Source organism: Nycticebus coucang, chromosome 8 (genome assembly GCF_027406575.1).
Source record: "Nycticebus coucang isolate mNycCou1 chromosome 8, mNycCou1.pri, whole genome shotgun sequence".
NCBI classification, from domain to species: domain Eukaryota; kingdom Metazoa; phylum Chordata; class Mammalia; order Primates; family Lorisidae; genus Nycticebus; species Nycticebus coucang.
Genome location: NC_069787.1, coordinates 5427581 through 5448783, shown reverse-complemented (window position 1 = coordinate 5448783; position 21203 = coordinate 5427581). Strand labels below are relative to the sequence as shown.

Below are 21203 nucleotides of genomic sequence, written 5' to 3'. Positions count from 1 at the left end.
TTCCTTAAGAGAAGGGCAGATGTAGCTCTGAAGGCCTACATGCCATACACTCCTCCTCCTGGAGGGGCTGTCAGAGGGGGTCTGTTAGAGCAGCTCACATGCTTCCCCTCCTGCCTGGAGCTGGGACTTCACCAAAATGGCCCGGTGAGGTACAGGGTCTTCATTGACAGTCTCTCTTTGACCATTGCCAGGATACTGGGGGCCACATTGAGAACCGGCACCCCCTTCTCTGCCTGATCTGATTCTTCTAGCAAAGGCCTGCTGAGTTCAGGTCCTCTCTCTCCAATTTGACCCTTACACCCCTCCTGTAGCTAACACCTTGGCATCTTTCTGACCTTTGGCCTCACTGATGTTCAAGGGAAACTTGCCAGGTACCTGGGCCCTGCCCCCTGGGACACACCTGAAGTCATCCAAAGGGGAAGACACCTTGAAAAGTGGGCAATAGGGGAGGGACTTGAACTTGCAGATACAGAGGTGTGTAAGTAGCCCCATCCCAGATTGAGAACATGGATTGTTCTGAAGGTGCCACTGGTGTTGGGCTGGCAGGCGTCACTATGGGGTGGCCCAGCAATTGTGGGCTAAAGTCCATGGTGGGTATCACTCTTTTGGAGGGAACTCAGAAGTCCCCGATCCCTGCCACCAGGCGGCAGTCTCCCACTAGCAGCAGGACATGCACAAATTTGAGCCTTGCTTTTACTGTGTGTGGCCAAGAATGTCACAGTCTGTCTGGTTTTCAGCTGCATTTAGCAAGATGCACTGTGCAGTTGTACAGGTTATTGACTCTCATTGTCAGTGCCCCGTGTCACTGTCACCCCACCCTTGTCCCCAGCACCTGTGTAGCAGCTGGCTCTCAGTTGATGCTAAAGCACATTGGTGGGACAGAGACTGGAGCAGGTAGGGGCAGTCGGCCATCTCTTCTCACAGACATTGAAGGAGGGGACTGCATGTCCATTAGGATTGACCTGGTCAGTCCTGAGCTAGTGTGGAGGAATCCTAGGAGTGTGTAGGGCTGAGGCCCAGCTGGGCCAGGGAGGGGCAGCCTGCAGTTGTGGCTAGAACCTGTGGCCAGCTGCCCCTGCCTGTCAAGCCCAGAGGCAAGCAGATCCTCTCCCCAGCTCCCTTGGTCTTCACAGAAAGCTACATGGACAGTCCATGTGGCAGGCTGCTGAGCTTATCTTCCCTAAGCCCTATCTTACTAGAGAGAAAACTGAGGCCTGGGGTGTTGAGTAGGCCAGAGGGTGGGTATGAAGGGCTGCTGGGGAGCTCCGAGCTCAAGGGTTTCTAAACTTTGGGACCTGCAGAGATGCGCTGGCATTGTTTGTGCCATTGGAGAGGCTGTGTTTTTTATGGTTTACATCCTGGGATTCTGCAAATTACGTTAGAATCAGCTACTTAAAAAAAAAGTTTGGGAGACACTGTTCCCCTTTCCAGATGGAAAAACTGATGCCCAGGAGGGTGGTCATTTGTCATAGTCCCAGGGCAAGTTAGGAGCAGAACTGGATCCGGGGATCTGTTTTCCTGGGAGCCCTGGGGGAGGCCTTAGGCATGCCATCTTCAAAGACCTCCTGTCCAGATTCAGGCTGCAGGGGTGGGGGACATCGGGCTCTGTCCTGGAGCCAACCATGACGAAAGTCATGTCCCCTTTAAGCAGAGAGCCGCCCGCTGCAGTGGGTGGACTCAGTGCCCAGCCAGTGGGAGCCGCCAGCCTCCTTCCCACAGCCCCTCCCTGGGGAGGGGAGGGAGGGCCGCACAGCGTGGCTCCTAAGGGAGTTGGTGGGCAGCAGGGGAGACAATAGCAGACATGCTGTGTGGGCTCAGCCGGGAGACCCCTGAAGAAGCGGGTATGTAATGGGGCGTCTGTAGGCAGAGTGCAGGGGCTGAACACTCTGGTCCCTCTGGAGCTTCTGCCCAGAGAGAGGGGTTTGGGATGGCTAAGACTGGACTGCCACTCCCTGCAAACCCAGGGAGAGTAGGGGTGGGGGCACACCTGGCCGGGACAGGCCCGTGAGAAGGCCATCTGTCTGTCTGACCCTGGCTGCTGTCCTGCAGCAGGGTGGCTGTCCAGCATGGGCAGGGGGAGCAGGCAGGTTTGGAGGTACCGAGGGCAGTGCTCAGCTTGTACTGGTACTCAGGGAGGCTGGTCCTGCCCCAGCGTGAGTGAGGGCTTTTGCCCAGTCTCAGGACCCACAGGCTGTCTGGGGGGAGTAAGGGAAAGAACCCAAGGCTGGGGGTCAGGGTGGTCAGGGTGGTGTGGAGTTTCCTGTGCCAGGCGGGCGGGGGGCTGAACCACAACAGGAGGAGAACCTCTGGTCCTGGCGTCTGGGCAGGGAGCCCCTGGGGCTCTGGGAGTATGGGGGTCGGGGATGCAGCTGCCACAGTCCTGGGTGGACTAAGGCTGGAACCCAGGGAGGGCAGACATGACGCTCTGTCTCTCCAGCCTCAGTCTGCCGGGCTGGACTTAACTGGCGCCCAGAGTGTACTGCACTCACTGCACTACAGCTCCAAGGGCAGGGACCGTGGCCTCAGTGAACAAAGGAGGAAACTGAGGCTCAGAGAGGGCAGTGGTCCAGCTGGGATTGGTACCAGAAGACCTCTATAGCAGAGTCCCTGACCTTACTCCTGAGGGCCCAGTGAACTTTGGCTCCTGTACCCCCACCTATGGCAAGGGGCAGAGACAGGTCACCCCAGGCCCAGCCTTAGGCCCCCAGGTAACAATAACACAGATAATTGTAACAGCTGGCAGTTGCTGAGATCTTCTGGGCCAGGCTCTGTTCTAAGTTCTTTCTGTACAGTTTCTCAATTAATCCTCACACCACCATGAGTTGGGTACTGCTATTCTCCCTGTTTTACAGTGGGGGAAACTGAGGCACAGAGCTGTTAAGTCTTATCCAAGGTTACACAGCCAGAAATGACAAAGCTGGGATTAGATCCTATGGGCCTGTCCCCCTGGCCAATGGCACTATAAGTGGAGCGCTGCCTTCCTGGCCAAGGAGCATTGTCTTTTTAACCCAAGGCCCAGGTGAGTAGCTTTACCTTGGTCTGTCATGGTCAGAGCCATAAGGGCAGCAGTGCCCTAGAGACTTTACCTGGGTCTTCACCCTCTTTATAGGCTTATGACAAAAACTTCTGCCCAGGCCCCGCATCACTTGCCTGGGCCTTTGCCCCAGTCTCTTCCCTGGCCTCCTGACCTCCATCCCTGTGCTACCACGGAGGGAGCTAGCTCACAGCTCCTGAGCCTGGCAGTCAAGCCCCTTCCTGTCCTCTCTGGCACTTTCTCTCTCTGCTGATTTATTTGCATCCACCTTCATGACTGTAGCCCTCACGGTAGTCTCCTCCCAGGTCTCAGAGCCTCATGATCACACCTGCCTCTGTTGGCATCAGCACCAAGGCTCTTCTCTAGAAAAGTCCAGAGTGGAGCATCAGGCACAGTGGGATTCAGGTGCTAGTTAACATCATTAGGACTCTGGGTCTGTCCATCTGCTCTGCTTCCCTTTAGGTGAGCTTCATTTCTAGGCACTCTCCTGTCCTTGAGACGTCCAAGGGGCCCTGGCACCTTCAAGCTTAAGGCCAACCAGCTCAGTCATCTCTAAGGAAAAAGCCTGTTTCCAGTGGTTTTAGAAAACCACTCTCATTCATCCAGCTTGAATTGTATGCCCATCCCTTACTGATCACTGAGCTTTGGATTGTCCAGGCCTGATCATATGTCCTCCCCGGGAGGGTGGCCAGCAGAAGACCACTCCATACAGCTCCACACTTTGCAGAGGAGAAGACTAAGGCCCTGAGAAGCCAACCCGCCAGCTGTGCTCCTCAGTGAGAGCCAGGATTGGAGCTGGGCTCTGTGGGACGTGCCCTTTCTCTGCTCCTGAAGGACTCTGCTGGATGGGTCCCTTCTCAGGCCCCACATCCTGGGCATGTCCAGTCTCCCTCCTGGGAGCTTTGTTCACCCACCACTAACCCCACAGCTCTTGTAGGAAGTGACTGTGACCTGTCTCCGGAGGCAGGGACTGGGGCACGCAGTAGGCTTGAATACGGATTTTGGTGGAAGCTCCTCCCCAGTTCACCCTCCTGCCTGGAGCACTGGGAGGCCTACTCTGACTCCTCAGCCACAAAGATGCCTTTGTTCCCAGGGCTTGCTAGGTCTAAGTGGGCACTTGCTGCCCAGCAGGGCCTAGGAAGCTCAGGCAGGGTGGGGCGTGTGCACGTGTGAAGGGACCCTGCCGGGTGTCCTGGGCCACCCGCTTCTCTAAGGGTCCCTCACCAATGCCACCTCTCAGCCCTGAGATCTCTTGGCAGGCCTGACTCCTGCTTTGTGCAGGGATTGTCCATGAGGGAAGCTCAGTGGTTAGTAGCTGGGAGCCTGCAGGGGGAGGGGCGGGGGGCAGTGCTGGGTTTGCCGCCTGGCTCTGCCTCTTCCTGTTCTCTGACCTTAGCAGCTCCTACTTCTTTGATCCTTATTCTTCTAATCTGTAAATGGAAATTGAATTTTTAAAAATATTTTCTGAGCACATACTATACACCACATGCAGCAGGGAGCAAACAGACATCCCGGTGAGTGAAGGCAGATAATACATAAGATCATTACGCATTCAAAAGAAAGGGAGGTGTGTTGATCGTTTGGAGGAAACCCAAATCTTCGAGGGAGGTGAGGGGTGATGCTGGAGGTTGGAGGTGTAGGTGTGTAAGTTCAAACAGGCTGACCAGGAGGGCCTCCCTGATGAGGTGACGTTTCTATAAGTTCTGGAAGGAGATGAGGGTGTGACTTTTGTGGATGGCTGGGAAGAGTGTTCTGAGCAGAGGGAACAGCCAGTGCAAAGGCATTGGGGAAGGCATGGGTCTGGAGAGGAGCCCAGAGTCCTAGAGCCGGGCCAGGGAAGAGGAGAGCATTATTAGGAGCTGAGGGATGGGATGCTGGGGACTGTCAGTCAAAGTGAGGACTTTCGCTTTTACTCTCAATGAGGCAGCTGCTTGAGAAACTGCTGACCCAAGTTTAAGGTCATGCTCCTCCAGATAGTTGGTTTCAGAGTGAGGCAGGACCCAGCATGCAGAAGGCCAAGCCCCAACTTGAACCTGTGACCCCTCTCCCACTTGTTGTGGGAGCTGCCGCCTCCCCATGGGGAGGAATGTTGGCTAGTGTGGCTTCAGGTCCACTGGGCAGGCTCAGCTGCCATGGCCGATAGGAGGGACCTGGGCCCCACATGCTGTGTGGAAGGAGGATTGTGGAGCTGGCACCTGCTCCAGGTGATGCCATGGCTCCTTCTGGCCCAGGTGTCCCCTGTCTGGGGATCTGTTGCTCTTCGGTTTGGAGATAGAGAATGGAACTGAGGGTTAAGGAGAAACCAGGGTAAGGTCCCTCTGCATTTCACCAGCTGAGTGATTTCTCTGGGTCTCAATCACCTACCTATAAAATAGGTCAATCAGTGAGCCTCCCTTGCAGCTCTTGAGAGAATTAACTGAGTAAGCGCTGGGAACAGTCCTGACCTAGGAAGGGGTCCAAGACCTGGGGCTACTTTTTAATATTTTCTTTTGCAATCCTTGGCAACAAGTGAATCAGGGGCCAATTTTTTTTTTTTTAATCTATTGATACATTTCTTCTTTTTTTCTTTGAAAATGTGCTGTTGCCAAGTTGATCTGATCCTTCCATGCAAAGTGGTAATAATTTTCAAGTTCTTAGGGCAAGGCCTGGGTTCAAATGCTGGCCCTGATCCTTATCATGGACTATCACTTCACCTCTTTATGCCTGAGTTTCCTCATCTGTACAATGGGAATAGCAATCATACTACCTCAAAAGTGGGGAGGCTTAAATGAGATCACGCTTATAAAGTGTAGCACAGTATCCATCCTTTAATTAGAGTTGTTACCAGGTCGAATCTGGGGAAACCCTTAAGTGCGGTGAGCAGGGGGCAGGACGAAAACTACTGTGCTGCCTGGATTCTGTGTACCACATAGTCTCACAGTCCCTCCAATCAACCTGTGGGGTGCCAGCACCCCGTTTTTGCAGAGGAGAAACCTGAGACTCAGAGGGAAGCGATTGTCCCAGATCCCTTAGCCAGTTGGTGGTGGAATTAGAATCTCAATCCCATATAGGCCAGATTCCCAAACTTATCCTTCCCTTCCCATGGTACTGGCAACTTCTTCCATTCGGTGGTGCAGTACTGGGGGGGCCCTTCTCTCCCTCAGTCCTGCTGAGTATCGGGGCACTTGTTACCAGGGGCACCTCCCAGATGCCCAGTGCTCCCTCCGCAAAGGCTCACAGAACAAGGCGTCAGACAGGCTCCCCGAGTTTACAGCCCAGCCCAGTCCCTCCAGCCCCTTTCCTGCCATCCGGCTTAGGCAAGACCCTGGCAGAGACAGCCTGGCAAGTAGCTGACTTCCTTTTCCCTTTGTCAAAGCTCAATACCCCCCTAGGGTCCCAGAGAGAGGGAGATAATGAAGGCAAATTAGCAAAGACTTCTAGGGAAATAAAATAAAAAAGAGGCCCACCCACCCAGCCGCAGCGTGGAGCCGGGTACCAGGTGTACAGGTCTGTGGGTCCCTCTACTCCCCCAGCTCGCCGAGCCTGCAGTTGCGGGGACTGGCAGGCATCACTGCAGAAATGAATTTCCCTCTGATGCGAGTTCCTGCAGGACAATTGACTGAAGGCAAAAGCTCATACTCGCCCATTGCTGGAAGGAGGAGACAGGAAAAAAAAAAACCACTTGGATAAAAATATCTCTGTTTTTTTATGCACGTTTCCAGCTGAAAATTGGTGGGAAAGATGTTTTTGAAAAGCCTTCATCTCTAAGCATATAATTATCAGGTCCCAGAACAAAAAAGAGAAAGAGTGTGGGAGAGAACGAGAATGTTCTCTGAAGAAGGGGAGTAGGGTCTAACCCCCCCTCCCCCTTGGAGTTTTCTATAAATAAAGTAATGCCCTCAACTTCTCAAGCCCAGGCCAGCTGGAGTCAGCAATGGGAGAGACGCCTCCATTTTTACAGATGGAGAAATAGAGACTCAAGTAACGCAGCCAATTGGTAGTTCTGAGGCTGCTTTAGGTTTTGGTTGGAGTGCTGCCTCAGTTTCCCCCCACTTGAGGATGTTTGTGAAAATGGGGCATGAGATCCTCCCTCCCCCAACAGGCATCAGCAAACATTGTAGCATGCCTTCTGGGCAGTTTTTTGAGTGTGGTAGGGTAGGTCTTGGATATTCAGAATCCTCTTATCTGGCAACTCATATATCCTGAGTGGCCTCTTAACCTCCAAAAGAAGTCATCAGGGCCACACCCTAAAGTGCACTTGCCTACCCTAGAGAAGAGTCTCAAGTCCTCCCCTATTGTCCACTGAGTCTTTGCACACAGTGGTATGAATCTTGGTTTGCAGCACACAGTCATGTCCCCCTGAAAGCTGGGAAAAGAGGCAGCTCAAAGCCTGAGCCCAAACCCAGCAAAAAAACAGTAGATAGGAGGTGGTTACAACCACTCTGAGTGGAGCCCAGCAGACTTCTGTATCTCAGACGTCCCCAAGGTGTCAGTGCAGCCCAGGTCAGCCCTGGGTAGTTCCCTGGAGCAAAATCTGAATACTGGAATGAGAAAAGGGAGGAGCGGCAGGGTTAAAGACAAACTTGGGGTGGTGGCTCACACCCGCAACCCTAGCATTCTGGGGGGCCAAGAAACATTAGCCAGATGTGGTGGTGGACACCTGTAGTCCCAGCAACTTGGGAGGCTGAGACAGGAGAATGGCCTGAGCCCAGGCGCTGGAGGTTGTAGTTGAGCTATGATGACTCCACTGTGGTCCAGCTCGGCAACAGGGTGAGACCCTGTCTCAAAAAAAAAAAAAAGAAAAAAAACCTAAAAAAAAAATAGAAACTTGGAAGGCACCACGGAGACACCCGGAAATGGGTGGATGCTGTGCCTCCTTTGCTTCAGCATTCAGCATTTGGGGACGCCATCGTCCCTCAGTTTGGTGTCTAACTCGTGTTTTTAATATCAGGACTCACAGCTCCAGCTCCATTCTTTGGGATTCTGCTGCTCTGAATTTGGTGAACTTGGGCCTCAGCTTTCTTGTCTTTTTCTTAAGAGATAATCCTCTCACCTCCACCCCACCCCCACCACTCAGTGTTCATAAACCCGGAGCTCGCTAGCTTATCCCTGGTCTTCCCAGGACAGTGGAGCAGAGAGGGATTTTCCAGTGACAGAGTCTAATTTGTACATGATAGGACAGATTTTAATTCCAGAATTGCCCTCATGAAATACCACAGACGTTCTCTGTCACACAGTTGATAGAACCCAGTCTTTTTAATTTTATTAGCTCAGAAACATCTTGTTGAATCTAGTGCGTTATCAGGGAACTGCGATGGGAGGCATTATACTTAATGGGGTGTTTCCTAATAAGTGGGCTGAGGAGAACTGGAGGCGAGAGGGGCGGCTGGCGAGTGGCGCTCCTGGGGGCCCAAACTCCAGGGGCGCTGGAAATGATTCTGGGCTTAACTGCTACTTGATTTGTTATTTACCAGCTGGCAAACCCAACCCTGGTGTAGCAAAGCGGGCTGGCTGGAGAGCTGGGACCTTTTACAGTGTTAGAGCTGCAGGTGGGGAAGGCTTCCACAGGCCCAAGTTAAAGCTGCTAACTTAGGCTGAGCCCCACCCCTGACTCAGTCTGAGCTTCACCCCTAATTCAGGCTGAGCCCCTCCTCTGACTCAGGCTGTGTCCCTCCTCTGATCTAGGCTGAGCTCCTTCTCTGACCCAACCTGAGCCCCTCCCCTTATCAGGCGGAGCCGCTCCTCTGAGCCAGGCTGAGTCCCTCCCCTGACCCAGGCTGAGCCCCTTCACTGACCTAGGCTGAGCCCCACCCCTGCTCCTGGCTGTATAGCCGTGGTTCCCATTTCGGGGCAATATTGTTCCCCTAGGGCACATTTGGCAATTTTAATGTCATGGGCGCTACTGGCATCCCGTGTTTAGAGGCCAGTGATGCTGCTAAGCTTCCTACAATGCAAAAGAGAGCCTCCTACCACAAAGAGTTATCCAGCAAAATATATTAGTAGTGCCAAGGTTGAGAGACTGAGCCCTGTTCCTGGTTCTTTTTTTTTTGCAATTTTTGGCCAGGGCTGGGTTTGAACCTGCCACCTCTGGTATTTGGGGCTGGTGCCCTACTCCTTGAACCACAGACACCACCCCAGCTATTCCTGGTTCTGAGCTCCTAATCTGACCTCAGATTGGGCCCTAGCCCAGGTTGAGTCCTGACCTTAACCCAGGGAGACTCTGACCCTGGCCTGGGTAGGGCCTACCTAGCTATCTACCCTGGCTGAACCCTCATCTACCTACTTACCCTGGCTGAACCCTAATCTGTTCCTCCTCCTCCTCCTCATGAAAAAGACCTGGCTGGAATAAAGCAAGTGTCTTCTGCCACCTGCCAGGGCTGATCCATCTCCAGCCTTCTTTCTTGTGCTGCCTCTGAGGGATGTGTGGGTCAGGTCTTGCTATGGCCATGAGGCATGAGGAAGGGAGTGACCTTCCCACAGCCAGTGAACATCTCAGTCTGGCTGACCCTGTAGCCCAGTGGTTCTCAACCTTCCTAATTAATGCCCTGACCCTTTAATACAGTTCCTCATGTTGTGGTGACCCCCACACATGAGGAGCTGTGTCTCGGTTCCTAAGACCATCGAAACTATGTGTTTTTCGATGGTCTTAGGTGACTCCTATGAAAGGGGAAAGGGTCGTTCAACCCCCAAAGGGGTCATGACCCACAGGTTGAGAACCGCTGCTAGCCTCTTAACACTGGGCTAAGCTGGAGCCACAGAGGGCAGTGTGACAGGGGCCCTTCTTCAAGGGCAGGAGGGGGCATGTGCAGGTGAGGCCTGAGGAAGGAGCAGAACCCTGGTGGGATGTGCCCGGTGCCTGGGAGTGATGAGCTCCTGAGGCAGCACAGGTGAGCCCACCAGCTTGATGGTTTGTCAATTCTCACTTTAGTGCCTGCCCTAGCCCCTGTCAGCCCAGTTCTGAGATAGGAGGCTTGGAAAAGGAATGTGGGGAAAAGAACCTGGTTAAGGGAGCCTGGGGTCTGGTCCTGGCTCTAGGTAGAATCTGCCTCTGCCAAAGACTTCCCTTCTCTGCTCCTCAGTTTCCTTGTCTGTCCAGTAGGTGTGATGGGAGAACCTGCCACCTCTCAGGGTTACTGTGAGAAGTGAGTGAGATAGTGTGGGTGGTGTGCACACAGCATGGCCAGTGCCAGATGAGTGACTTCCTTCTGTTCTCGGTCAGGACATGGAGAACCCAGAACAAGCACAGTGTACACAACAAGGGAGGCTGAGACTCTGGCATTACACTGGAGCAGGTGACCTGAAAACCTTCCAGCTTCAAACTTCTTTGAAGTGCAGAATTGCACTACAGAAAAATAAGGAAAACCTCACACATCAAGAATAAAGGGGCTTATGCTGGCAGAGAGGCAGAGATGGTCTCTGTGACCATTCTGTCTGCTCTGCACTGGAGTGCTGGCTAAGAAGAGAAATAAAGGCTCAACACTTAGAGAGGTGGAAATAAAACTCATTTTTACAGATGACATGATCATCTATGGAGAAACATTAGAATTAATACATTAATTTAAAAGTTCAGAATATAAAATCAATTGCATTTTTATATGCCAGCAACAGATACAGGTAATTCTAAGATGAAATTTGAAAAACAATCTCATTTACATAGTATGAACACACTTCGTGTATCTAGAGATACACTGGATGAGAGAGGAACAAGACTTTTACTCATGTGAGTGTGCAATATTCCAATCGAAAAAATGAAAAGAAATAAAAAACCAGCAGGATGAGTGCTGGTGCCAGGCTTTCTCTACCGGGCTGACAATAGGTAGACAAGAGCTTGGTTTCTTTTTTTTGCAATTTTTGGCTGGGATTGGGTTCGAACCCACCACCTCCAGTATATGGGGCTGGCGCCCTACTCCTTTGATCCACAGGTGCTGCCCGACAAGGGCTTGGGTTTTAATGGCTACCCTGTACCTTTCTTACTTAGAACTGAGATCTCAGCATAAAGCCAGGATCTTTATGAGATCTACCCCCAGTGAAAGGAGAGACTTGGAAAATATCCACTGACTGTCAGGGAGATAAAACAAAGGTTGTCTGTCTTGGCTCAGTATCAGGTGGTTTCCTTTGAGAATTTGTAATCCAAGGTGTTCCCCTTATTTCTGGTAAGGTTAGAATTAAAACTATCCAAATGGTTCTGGAAGGCTTGAGCCAAGAACTTAACAGAATCATTAGTGTCTGGGTAAGGATGCTTTGGCAAGCACCCAGGAGAAGGAATTGAAATTCTCTGTGTTCCCTGGAAGCACCTGTCCTTGACCACGCTGAAAAGAATTCCCACCTATAAATCCCTATTAAATACAGAACTCAGAATTCAACAACTATCAGTCTCACCAGGCAGTGAGAGAGAGTCATCAGACACCCAGACAGCAGAAATTCCTCTCAAGAGTTTGATAGTAGAAAAATAGATGATATATTTAACAGATGTTAAATTTTTAGAGACATATAAGAACAAAAAAAGAGGAAAGAACAAAATATGAAAATAAAGTAAAAGACACAAGCAAAGAACCAAACAAAGCTTTCAAAAGCCATAAATTGTTGAAATTAAAAATTCCCTGGAACTGGGAAAGTTTGAATATGGAGTGGGTATTAGATTAATAATTAAGGAATTACTAATTCCTCAATTAAAGATATGCTATGGTATTTTTATGTCAGAAATGTGTTCTTTTTTAAAGAAATGCATATTGAAACATTTAGAGATGAAATGCATATGTCTAGAGTTTTTTTTTTTTTTTTTTTTTTTGTGGTTTTTGGCCAGGGCTGGGCTTGAACCCGCCACCTCTGGCATATGGGACAGGCGCCCTACCCCGTTGAGTCACAGGCACCACCCAATGTCTAGAGTTTGTTTCAAAATGTTTCAGCACAGATGAAAATAAATGGAGTAAATATGGCAAAATGTTAATAATTGTTAAAACCAGTTGTTGGGTAAATCTGAAATTTTTACCAGTGGTTCTCAATATTTCATTGTGACATAGAGTCCTTCAGTGGGCTTTTCAAAACACAGATTACTACATCTGACAAAGGATTTGTATTCAGAATATATGAAAACTTAGTAACAAGAAAGCAAACAACTTTAAAAATGGGCAAAAGCTTGAACAGACACCTCACTAAAGAATACATTTGCAAAAGAGAAAAGGGAACAGTGCTAAACATCATTAGTCATTTGGTGAGTGCAGACTACGCAAAACCACAGTAAGATACACCAGCTCATCAATTAGCATGACTAAAATTTTTTTTTAAAAAAAACTCAGCTGATATTACCAGGTGCTGATGAAGACGTAGAGCAATCGAAAACCTTTTATATTGTTGGAGGGAGTGCAAAATAGGGCAGCTGCTTTGGAAGAGTTTGGAGTGTCTTACAGAGTTAACCATATCCTTTCTATTGCCACTCAGCAATCCTATTCCTGGATGAAACGGAAATTTGTATTCAAGGAAAACCTGTATGCGCATGTTTATTATGGTGTGATTAAAAATCGCCCCAAACTGGAAACAATGGGAATGCCAGGTGACTGGCTAAACAATCTGGTTCCTCCATTTGATGGAACGTAAGTCGGCAGTAAAAAGGAACAAACTACTGATAACGTGCAGCATGGATGAATCGCAAGTGATATGGCCAGTGAGACTCAAACCCCACGTGCCGAGTGATTCCATTTATATGATGTTCTGGAGAAGGCAAATGATACTGAGAGCAGATCAGAGCTTGTGGGGGACAGAAGGTGGGGGGGTGCTAACTACAAAGAACATTAAGGGAGAATTTTGTGGGGCAATGAAAATATTCTGAAACTAGATTGTGGTGAAATTTTCCAAAGCTCATAGAGATGGCTCACTACAAAGACCAAATTGTACTATATATTAATTTTTTTTTTTTTTTTTTGGCCAGGGCCAGGTTTGAACCTGCCACCTCTGGCATATGAGGCCAGCGCCCTGCTCCTTGAGCCACAGGTGCCGCCCCTGTATATTAATTTTTTAAAGTGGAGAAAAGTATGCTAGGCAACCTACACGCACATACAGATTTCTGGACCCCACCCCCAAAGTGTCAAATTTATTAAGTCCTGGTGGAGCCCAATAATTTATGTTTCTGTCAGGTTCCCAGGGGCTGCTGCTCTGGAGATTACGTTTTGGGAACCTCTGCACCATTCTGGTCTACTTTCTTTATGTTTGCAATGTACGAACAATTTTTCTAATAACTTAAAAAAACCCAAAGGACAGATTTCATTGCAGATTAGACGCATCCTAGAGAGATGAAGAGACAGGAAATGTGAGAGAAGGATGGGTAATGGGCACCTGTATGCACATGTTTATTATGGTGTGATTAAAAATTGTCCCAAATGATTGTCCTAAGGTACCTACATGTATTAAGCATTTCAACAGAGAAAGAGATGAGGGAAACAACTTTGGCAGAAATAAGGAAGTATTCTTGAGTTAAAGCTAAGGGCTACAGAGTTATCTGTAAAGAGAAGTCCTCATGAAGAAGCATTCATCAGGTCCACTCAACATTGAGCTTGCTTATGGTGAGAGCTGTCCCCCACCAGCTGGGGGTCCTGCATGTGGAGCGCTCCCGTCCCAGCAGGTATGGAAGCCCAGCCCTCTGTGGTAGTGTCAGTGGAGCTGGGTTCTAATCCAGATTGTACAAGTCTCCAGCTGTGTGACTGTGGGCATGAGTTGACCCTCTCTGAGCCTCAGATTTATTTTCTGTAAAGTGGAATATTACCGGTGATAATACAATTCGTGGGGTCATTGAAAGATGGCTGATCACAGAATGGCTGTGAAACTACTGTATGTAGCAGGGTGCTTAAAAGAATGTTCTCAGCCCTAAGAGCAGTGACCGAGCCTTCCTTGGGAGGAGCAGCCCATGAGGATTCTCCAGGGGAGAATCAGGGAGAGATGGCGGCAGGAAGGAAATCATAGGCCACATCTACGGAGTAGAAAATTACCAAAGTAGAAGTGGTTTGCCAAACTGGAAATGGAACTCAGCAACTTTCCTCTGTCTCTCTCTCTCTCCATGCAGACGATGGGCCCTACTCCAAAGGAGGCAAGGATGCAGGGGCCGAAGGGGCCCTGGTGTGCCGCAGGCAGAGCATCCCAGGTATTGGGTCTTCCCTCTTTCCCTCATTTCTGCCCTGAAGGCACGGGAGTCCTTGGTGGGGGTCAGACCACATCGGCACTGCCACTAACTAACTCTGTGCGTGACCTTAGGCCACTTTCTTGGCCTCTCTGTAAAAAGGAGACGATATCAGCTGGGGTGATGTAGCAAAGTGTCCTGCTTACCAAGTGTTAGCCTGCCTTAACTTAGAGCTGGGGGCCCAGGACCACCCCATGCCACCTGCTCAAATACATGCCCCTGTCTGTTGGCAGAGGAGTTCCGAGGGGTCACCGTGGTGGAGCTGGTCAAGAAAGAAGGCAGCACGCTGGGACTGACCGTCTCGGGGGGCACTGACAAGGATGGGAAGCCCAGGGTCTCCAACCTGAGGCCTGGGGGGCTTGCAGCCAGGTGAGAAGTAGGCTTGGGGGGCAGGAGGAAGGAGGCGCGTAGGCAATTGTGGGCACCCGGGGTCAGTGGAAAACGTACACATGTTAAGGCCTTATGCAAAGCATGGAGGCAATCCTTTCTGGAGCACCCAACAGCTTGGTGTCTGTGGAGTGATGGTCTCCAATGGCAGCCCCACTACACCTGGGGCTGACTGCACATAGCGTCTTCCAGGCCTTTGCATGTGTAGTTCTGTCTGCTCGAAGGCCTGTTCCCCATAGCATCCTCCTGGCAGACTTCTCCTCCTGCCTCCACATATGACACAGAGGACACTGCCCTGGGAACCCCTCTCTGACCCGTGGCCAAAGCAGCTGCCATCCTCTGCCCACTCAGCCCTCTGTGCACGCTTCTGCACACAGCCCCGATTTTCCCCATCACTTAGCTCTGTGGCTCCCTTAGCCCATAAGGCCTCACAGCCAGCCTCTCCACAGCTGCTCCTGAGCCTCACACACAGCGGCTGCTGGTAAGTGTCCAGGTGAACAGGGGGAAGATTGGTGGGGGTAGGAAGAGCATTAGGGAATAGCAAAGGACATGACGATCTGGCCACTCTGCGGGCTTGTCGGAGCCAGTCAGAGCTATCGTTATGAGAGTGACATCTAGTACAAGGAAAAGCAAGCAGGCAGCAGTGGGGGAAGCCTGGGGCCTGGGTGGCAACAGGCCCATGTTAGAATCCACACTCTCCTACTCACTTACTGTGTGACCCTGGACAAGTGTCTGACCTCTCTGAGCCTCAGCTTCCTCATTTGTAAAATGAAGGTCCTGGCTGGGGATGGTGGCTCTTGCCTGTGATCCTAGCACTTTGGGAGCCTGAAGCAGGAGGAGCACTTGAGCCCAGGAGTTTGAGGTTACAGTGAGCTGCGGTCACACCACTGCACGCCTGGGCCTTGACAACAGAGTGAGACTATCTCTAAAAAGTAGTAAACAGATAAAATAAAACGAAGGACCAGAGATCATACGGATTCCACAGGAGGGTGGGTGTAAATGCTAATAACTGCACGAGCCGGCACCTCTCACTGTGCGCGCCCTGGCCTTCTTGCTACAGGAGTGATCTGCTGAATGTTGGCGACTACATTCGGTCTGTGAATGGGATCCACCTGACCCGGCTCCGCCACGATGAGATCATCACTCTGCTCAAGAATGTGGGCGAGCACGTGGTGCTGGAGGTGGAGTATGAGCTGCCCCCACCCGGTGGGTGCTCTTGGACGGGGAACTTTCTCCACTGCCTTGGTTGTGGGTGGACACAGCTGCCTCCCCGCCAGGGCCTGGGTGGTGGGGGACCATGCCAGATGGTGTGGGTGGAACCTGGAGACTGGCTACAAACATCTGTGCCTCTCCTGGGGCCTTTGGCTGCAACTGCAGTACACTGTCACCAGGAGGTTGTGCACCTCTGTTTATAACCTGTTGTCATTTTGCTTATTTAGTTTCCAGATGCTTCTCCTTTGGGGGGAAGTTTTGGGGAACAGTGGCTGAATAAATTATTCCTTGCCCTGCCGCCACTCCCCAAACCCAACTGCCCTGCGCTAAATATAGTGGTCCAGGATTTTAGCCCTGAATTTTCAAAGTTGGTCTAAACTCTTGAAATGTAAGTAACTGGCCTGAGCCCACCAGTCTCAGTGAGTGTGGGCAGGCCTTTTCCTCTAAGTGGTGGACTAAAAGGAAATTAGGGGAGAAAGTCCTAAGCCTCACTTTATCCTGCCTGTGAAATGGGAAGGGATTTACTCTCCTTGTAATCTCTGTGACTGATCACCCAACTCCCCTGGAACGAGCTTTGGGGACATCTGCTAGCTCAGAGATGCGACGGAGGGACTCAAAAGAGTCCTCTGTTTCTCCCCAGCCCCTGAGAACAACCCGAGGATCATTTCAAAGACAGTGGATGTCTCCCTGTACAAGGAGGGCAATAGCTTTGGCTTTGTCCTCAGAGGTCAGTGTAAGAATTTCCCTTGAAGTTGGGGAGGCAAAAAAGAGGCTAAAGCTCATTCTGTGTGTGTGCTATTCTGCGTGGCATGTGATACATGTACCTTGAGTCAGACTTTAAAGAACTAGGACCATTAAGTTAATTGCCAAATGGGGAAATTTGCCAATCAATGAAGTATGCATGTTTAGGGAAAGGGAGAGGAGAAAGTGATATCAGAAAATGATGGTAGGGGCAGCGCCTGTGGCTCAAAGGAGCCTATGCCAGAGGTGGTGGGCTCAAACCCAGCCCTGGCCAAAAAAACTGAAAAAAAAAAAAAAAAGATGGTAAAACCTTTTACTGAGATAGAGAACAAAATTTGGGGCTGCCTAGCACCCTGGGCAAAAAAGGAAATGTGATGAGAGCACAGGAAGAGAAGCAAGCCATTTACCAGAGAGAGCGATTGGGTCATGTTTCCTACCCCTTCCCCCAACCCTGGGAGGAGAGGCATTTATTGCTGGTTTATCATAAGAGGGTCCAGGTTTTATTGAGGGACTCTGCTGAAGGACTATGTTGGGACCTCTGGGCATCTGGAAAGAGGCGGGTGGATGATTCCTGCCTCTCCCTGCTCTCTGCCTAGGAGGGGCCCATGAAGATGGGCACAAGTCCCGCCCACTTGTCTTGACCTACGTGAGGCCAGGTGGCCCTGCTGACAGGTGAGCCTGAGGCATCAGAAACTTACATACCCACTGCCCTCCCCCAGCTCTCCCGTGAAGAGGGTGAAGAATGGCCCCTGCCCATTCCTGTGATCAGACTGAGGCCTAGAGAGGGAACTTCCGCCCCTTGCCCGGTCACTTGGGAAATTGGCAGAGCAGGGATGAAACCCCAAATGAGAGTGACCCCGAACTCTTTCTTCCCCCACATGCCACTGTCTCAGGGTTGGAGCATGTGGTGGAGAGCCAGCTTGGTGTCATTTCAAGGGAAATGATCCTAATTCTTCCTGTCTGAGGAATGGCTCCAATCCTGCAGCCACTAGCAGTTGATGTATGAGAGATCTGGGGGGATGGTGACTGAACATTGCCACCTGTGACTCCCAAGTCCTGGCTGCACTGCCCAGACCAGCCCTGCCTGGGCTCAGCCCAGAAGGGCCAGGAGGAGAGACTGTGGGGAAGGAACACACCCTGTTCCAGCCTCTGACCCCATGACCTCCCCAGTGGGAGATTCCTGGCCATTTTAAGAGAAGCCTAGAACGGCCTTGTCAGAAATCTAAATCTGTCCTTGGGACAGAGGCCCTGCGATGAGCTATTCATAGAACCTCCCAGAATAGCTTTGGCCACCTGTTGGAGGAGGCATTCCAGGGAGGGAATTTGACCCAAAGTGAGGTGAACTTGACTACAGCCCCTCCCTCGAGACCCCTTCTGAGTTCTTTCCCAGGTGTGTTTGTCACCAGGCCAGACTCGTGGCTGAGGAACCAGGGTGGGTGCAGGGGGAAGCCTTAGTCCACTCCACCGCTGAGGCGGTGCGCTGGCCTGACTCACTGGTGCCCTCTCTGGTACTCTCTTCTGTCCCTGGGGCAGGATCCAGGTGGGTGAAGAAGACATCCTAAGGCTTTGGCCGAGCCCAGGAAGCCCTGCTTGCCCAGTGGGGTGGCAGACCTCAGAGCCACCCTGGCGTCCTGTCTTTATGCACCTTTCTCTTACTTGGCTCCTTACTCCTAGGGCTGTTCATTCTTTCACTCATTCATGCACACCTTCACGCATCTCTTCTGTCGCTTTCTCCTTCACCCACCACCCTCTTTTGTCCTCCACACTCTTCCCAGCTCCCTCCCAGCCTGGTGCTCTCACTGGGCTAGGCTGGCTGATCAGTCCTTCCCGCAGGGAGGGCTCCTTGAAGGTGGGCGACAGGCTGCTCAGCGTTGATGGGATCCCACTGCACGGGGCCAGCCATGCCACTGCTCTGGCCACCTTGCGGCAGTGCAGCCACGAGGCACTCTTCCAGGTGGAATATGACGTGGCCACCCCTGGTGAGTTGGGGGCCTGAGAGTGAGAGTTGGGCAGGCGAAGGCCCAGGGTTGGGGGAATGGGGAGGAGAGTGGCCACAGATCTTCACCATGGCAAAGGCTGTGTGACCTTGGGCCAGTCGCTTAGCCTCTCTGGGCAATAAATAGTTATGTGCCAGGCATTGTTTGATGCACTGGGATCCAGCTGAGAACAACAGAGATGAGGTCTCTGTTTTGGACAGCTGACATTCTGGTGGAGAGAGGACAGTAAACAGAATGGATAAGCTATGGTGAGTTTCAGATAGCAGTAAATACTGTGGATGAGAAAAAGAAAAGGTAGAGGAGAGAGATGGGAAAGGCTGGGGATAGCGAGGGGCTTTGTGAGGGAATGGGTGTCTAGAAAGAGCATTCCAGGAAGGGTGTACATAAGGGCAAATGCCGTAGGGCAGGAGCCTGACTGGCTCGTTTGGCGTCACCCTGAAGGAGATGCTGGGGCAGGTGAGTGGGAGGAGGTGAGGACAGAGGGCAAGTGAGGGTGGAAGCCAGGAGACCCTGAGAGCCAGTGACTGGAGCAGGCTGGTTGCAGGGGAGTGCAGAGAAGGGTTGGATTCAGGAACTACGGAGAATGTTGAGCTGGCCTGACTCGCTGACATTTGAACATGGAGGACAAGGGCAGAAGAAACTAAGGGTGATTGTCAGGTTTAGATTTCCAGCCACTGGAAGGATTAATGAAGTGGATTGTAGTGGATGTTGTAGTGTGGTGCTGGGATACAACAGGCTGTCAATAAATGCAAACAAATTTGTATCACCCAGCAAAAACCTGGGCCAGAGCCCTCTAGAACTGAGCTCCTGCCCTTCCTCCACTGCCAACGGGCTGTGTGATACTGGACAAGGCCTTCGCCTCTCTGAACCTCAATTTTCTCGTCTGTCAAGGGGGTATAATAATTCCTCCCAGGCTCAAGTGCTAAATTTAGATGGTGGAGCAAGGCTGGGAAAGAAAGTGTAATATTTGCATTTCTAACTTCTTTTTTTCCATCCTGCCAGACACAGTGACCAATGCTTCGGGACCCTTGATAGTGGAAATAGTCAAGACGCCGGGGTCTGCCCTGGGGATCTCGCTCACCACCGCCTCCCACCGGAATAAGCCGCTCATCACCATTGACCGCATCAAGCCAGCCAGCGTGGTGGACAGGTGAGGCACATGCTGTGCTGCCAAACTGGGGATGAGCAGGGTAGGTGGTCCAGAGCTCTGTCTGGCCTGGACCAGCCTGTCCCTTTTCTCCCCTGCCTGGCCAGGAGCGGGGCCCTGCACTCTGGAGACCACATTCTGTCCATCAATGGCACCAGCATGGAACACTGCTCCCTGCTCGAGGCCACCAAACTTCTGTCCAGCGTGTCAGAGAAAGTGCAACTGGAGATCCTGCCTATCCCCCAAAGTCAGCGGCCTCTGAAGCCCTCAGAGGCAGGTAGGTCCTGTTAGCAGAACTCGGGGACCAAACCTCAAGGCTGAGGGAGAGGAGTGCACCAGGCTTCAGAGGCCTAGGACCCTGGGCAGGGTGGCAGAGCCAGGCTAAAATTTACTGGAACAGATGTCCATTCGCACAAGGAAGCTCAGATAGTCTCATGAAGCAGTTAAGGGCGGGGATGTGAGGCAGGGAAATAGTGTGGTGGTTTGAACTAATCGTCTGCTGGACTAGGTGCCCCCAAAGCTGGTTTCATCGCTGGTTGCATTAATAGAAGTATAAGAGCTATAACGAGGAAGGAGGAAGTCCTTCTGTGTTACTCAGAGCTTGGATTTTGTGCTCATCTCAGGGGACAGAGGAGGCAGCCAGGCAGCCAGACAGGGCCTGGAGTTTCTCCTGTGAGGAGGCAGAGTCTCCCGGGTGGGAGCAGGGAACTGGGTGCCAGACATTCCAAGAGCAAAGGAGCAGGTGGTCTGAGGGTCTAGAGGGCATAAATGGGACCTGGGCAGGGTGGAGGGTGGTCTCACAGGGAGGCAGCTTCCAGCTCAGCACAAGAAAGTGCCTCCAGCCACCTAACACTTGGGCTTTAGGTTCAAATCCTATCTTTGCCTTCAGTAGTTAGACACTGCCCTTAACTCTCTGAGTCCAGTCACCTCATGGTGAAAGGGCGTGAGAACCTTGAATGCACAGACTTGGGGAGGTTAAAGGGGATAAAAGACTGAGTACAGCCCATGGCTGTGGTCAGGGTGGGCATAGCCTATGGGTGAGGATGGAGTCCACCCAGTCCACCTTTTGCAAACCCGATCTTCTGGAAGAGAATGAAATCCCCCACATCAGACATGGGGGAGCAGGCTTTAGGGAGAGGTCATCTCTCTGGCCTTAGCCAGTATCTGAAAAGGCCCCATTAAGCCACGGCCAAGGGGGCTGATGATATAGGCAGCCTCAGGCCTTGGAATAACATTGTCATTTTCCTGCATTTATTGGGTATCTGTTGTGGGCAGGGTGGTGCTGGGGTCTTCATATCTCATTTCATCCTCATACCACTCTGGGAGGTCAGTATGACAGTCGCCCTGCTTTACAGAGGACGCTGAGGCTGCACTACAAGGTTACGCACCTGTCTAAATCCCCTGGCTCTCATTAATTCAGCCTCTGCTAGGGACAAGGCATTGCTCCTGTTATCTCATTTTGAGCCTCCCCACTGCCCTAGGGGACAGCCACTCTCTGGATCCCCTTTTACAGATAATGACAATGAGACACAGGGAGTC

At 51.4% G+C, this 21203-nt stretch overlaps 1 protein-coding gene across 8 annotated transcripts in view; it reads left to right on the top strand.

Annotated features, from left to right (window-relative positions):
* The window catches only part of GRIP2 (glutamate receptor interacting protein 2), a 106627-nt gene that overhangs the window by 60123 nt on the left and 25301 nt on the right, over positions 1 to 21203 (top strand). For 7 of the 8 annotated variants that reach the window (XM_053600155.1, XM_053600151.1, XM_053600153.1 and 4 more), the window contains exons 2-9: positions 14067 to 14144; positions 14414 to 14549; positions 15628 to 15773; positions 16420 to 16506; positions 17117 to 17192; positions 18354 to 18499; positions 19520 to 19667; positions 19772 to 19941. In XM_053600155.1, the coding sequence (XP_053456130.1) occupies positions 14067 to 14144; positions 14414 to 14549; positions 15628 to 15773; positions 16420 to 16506; positions 17117 to 17192; positions 18354 to 18499; positions 19520 to 19667; positions 19772 to 19941 (987 nt within the window). Of the gene's footprint in view, positions 1 to 1718; positions 1842 to 14066; positions 14145 to 14413; positions 14550 to 15627; positions 15774 to 16419; positions 16507 to 17116; positions 17193 to 18353; positions 18500 to 19519; positions 19668 to 19771; positions 19942 to 21203 lie in introns of those variants that run through there. The other variant, XM_053600152.1, reaches the window with a different exon arrangement.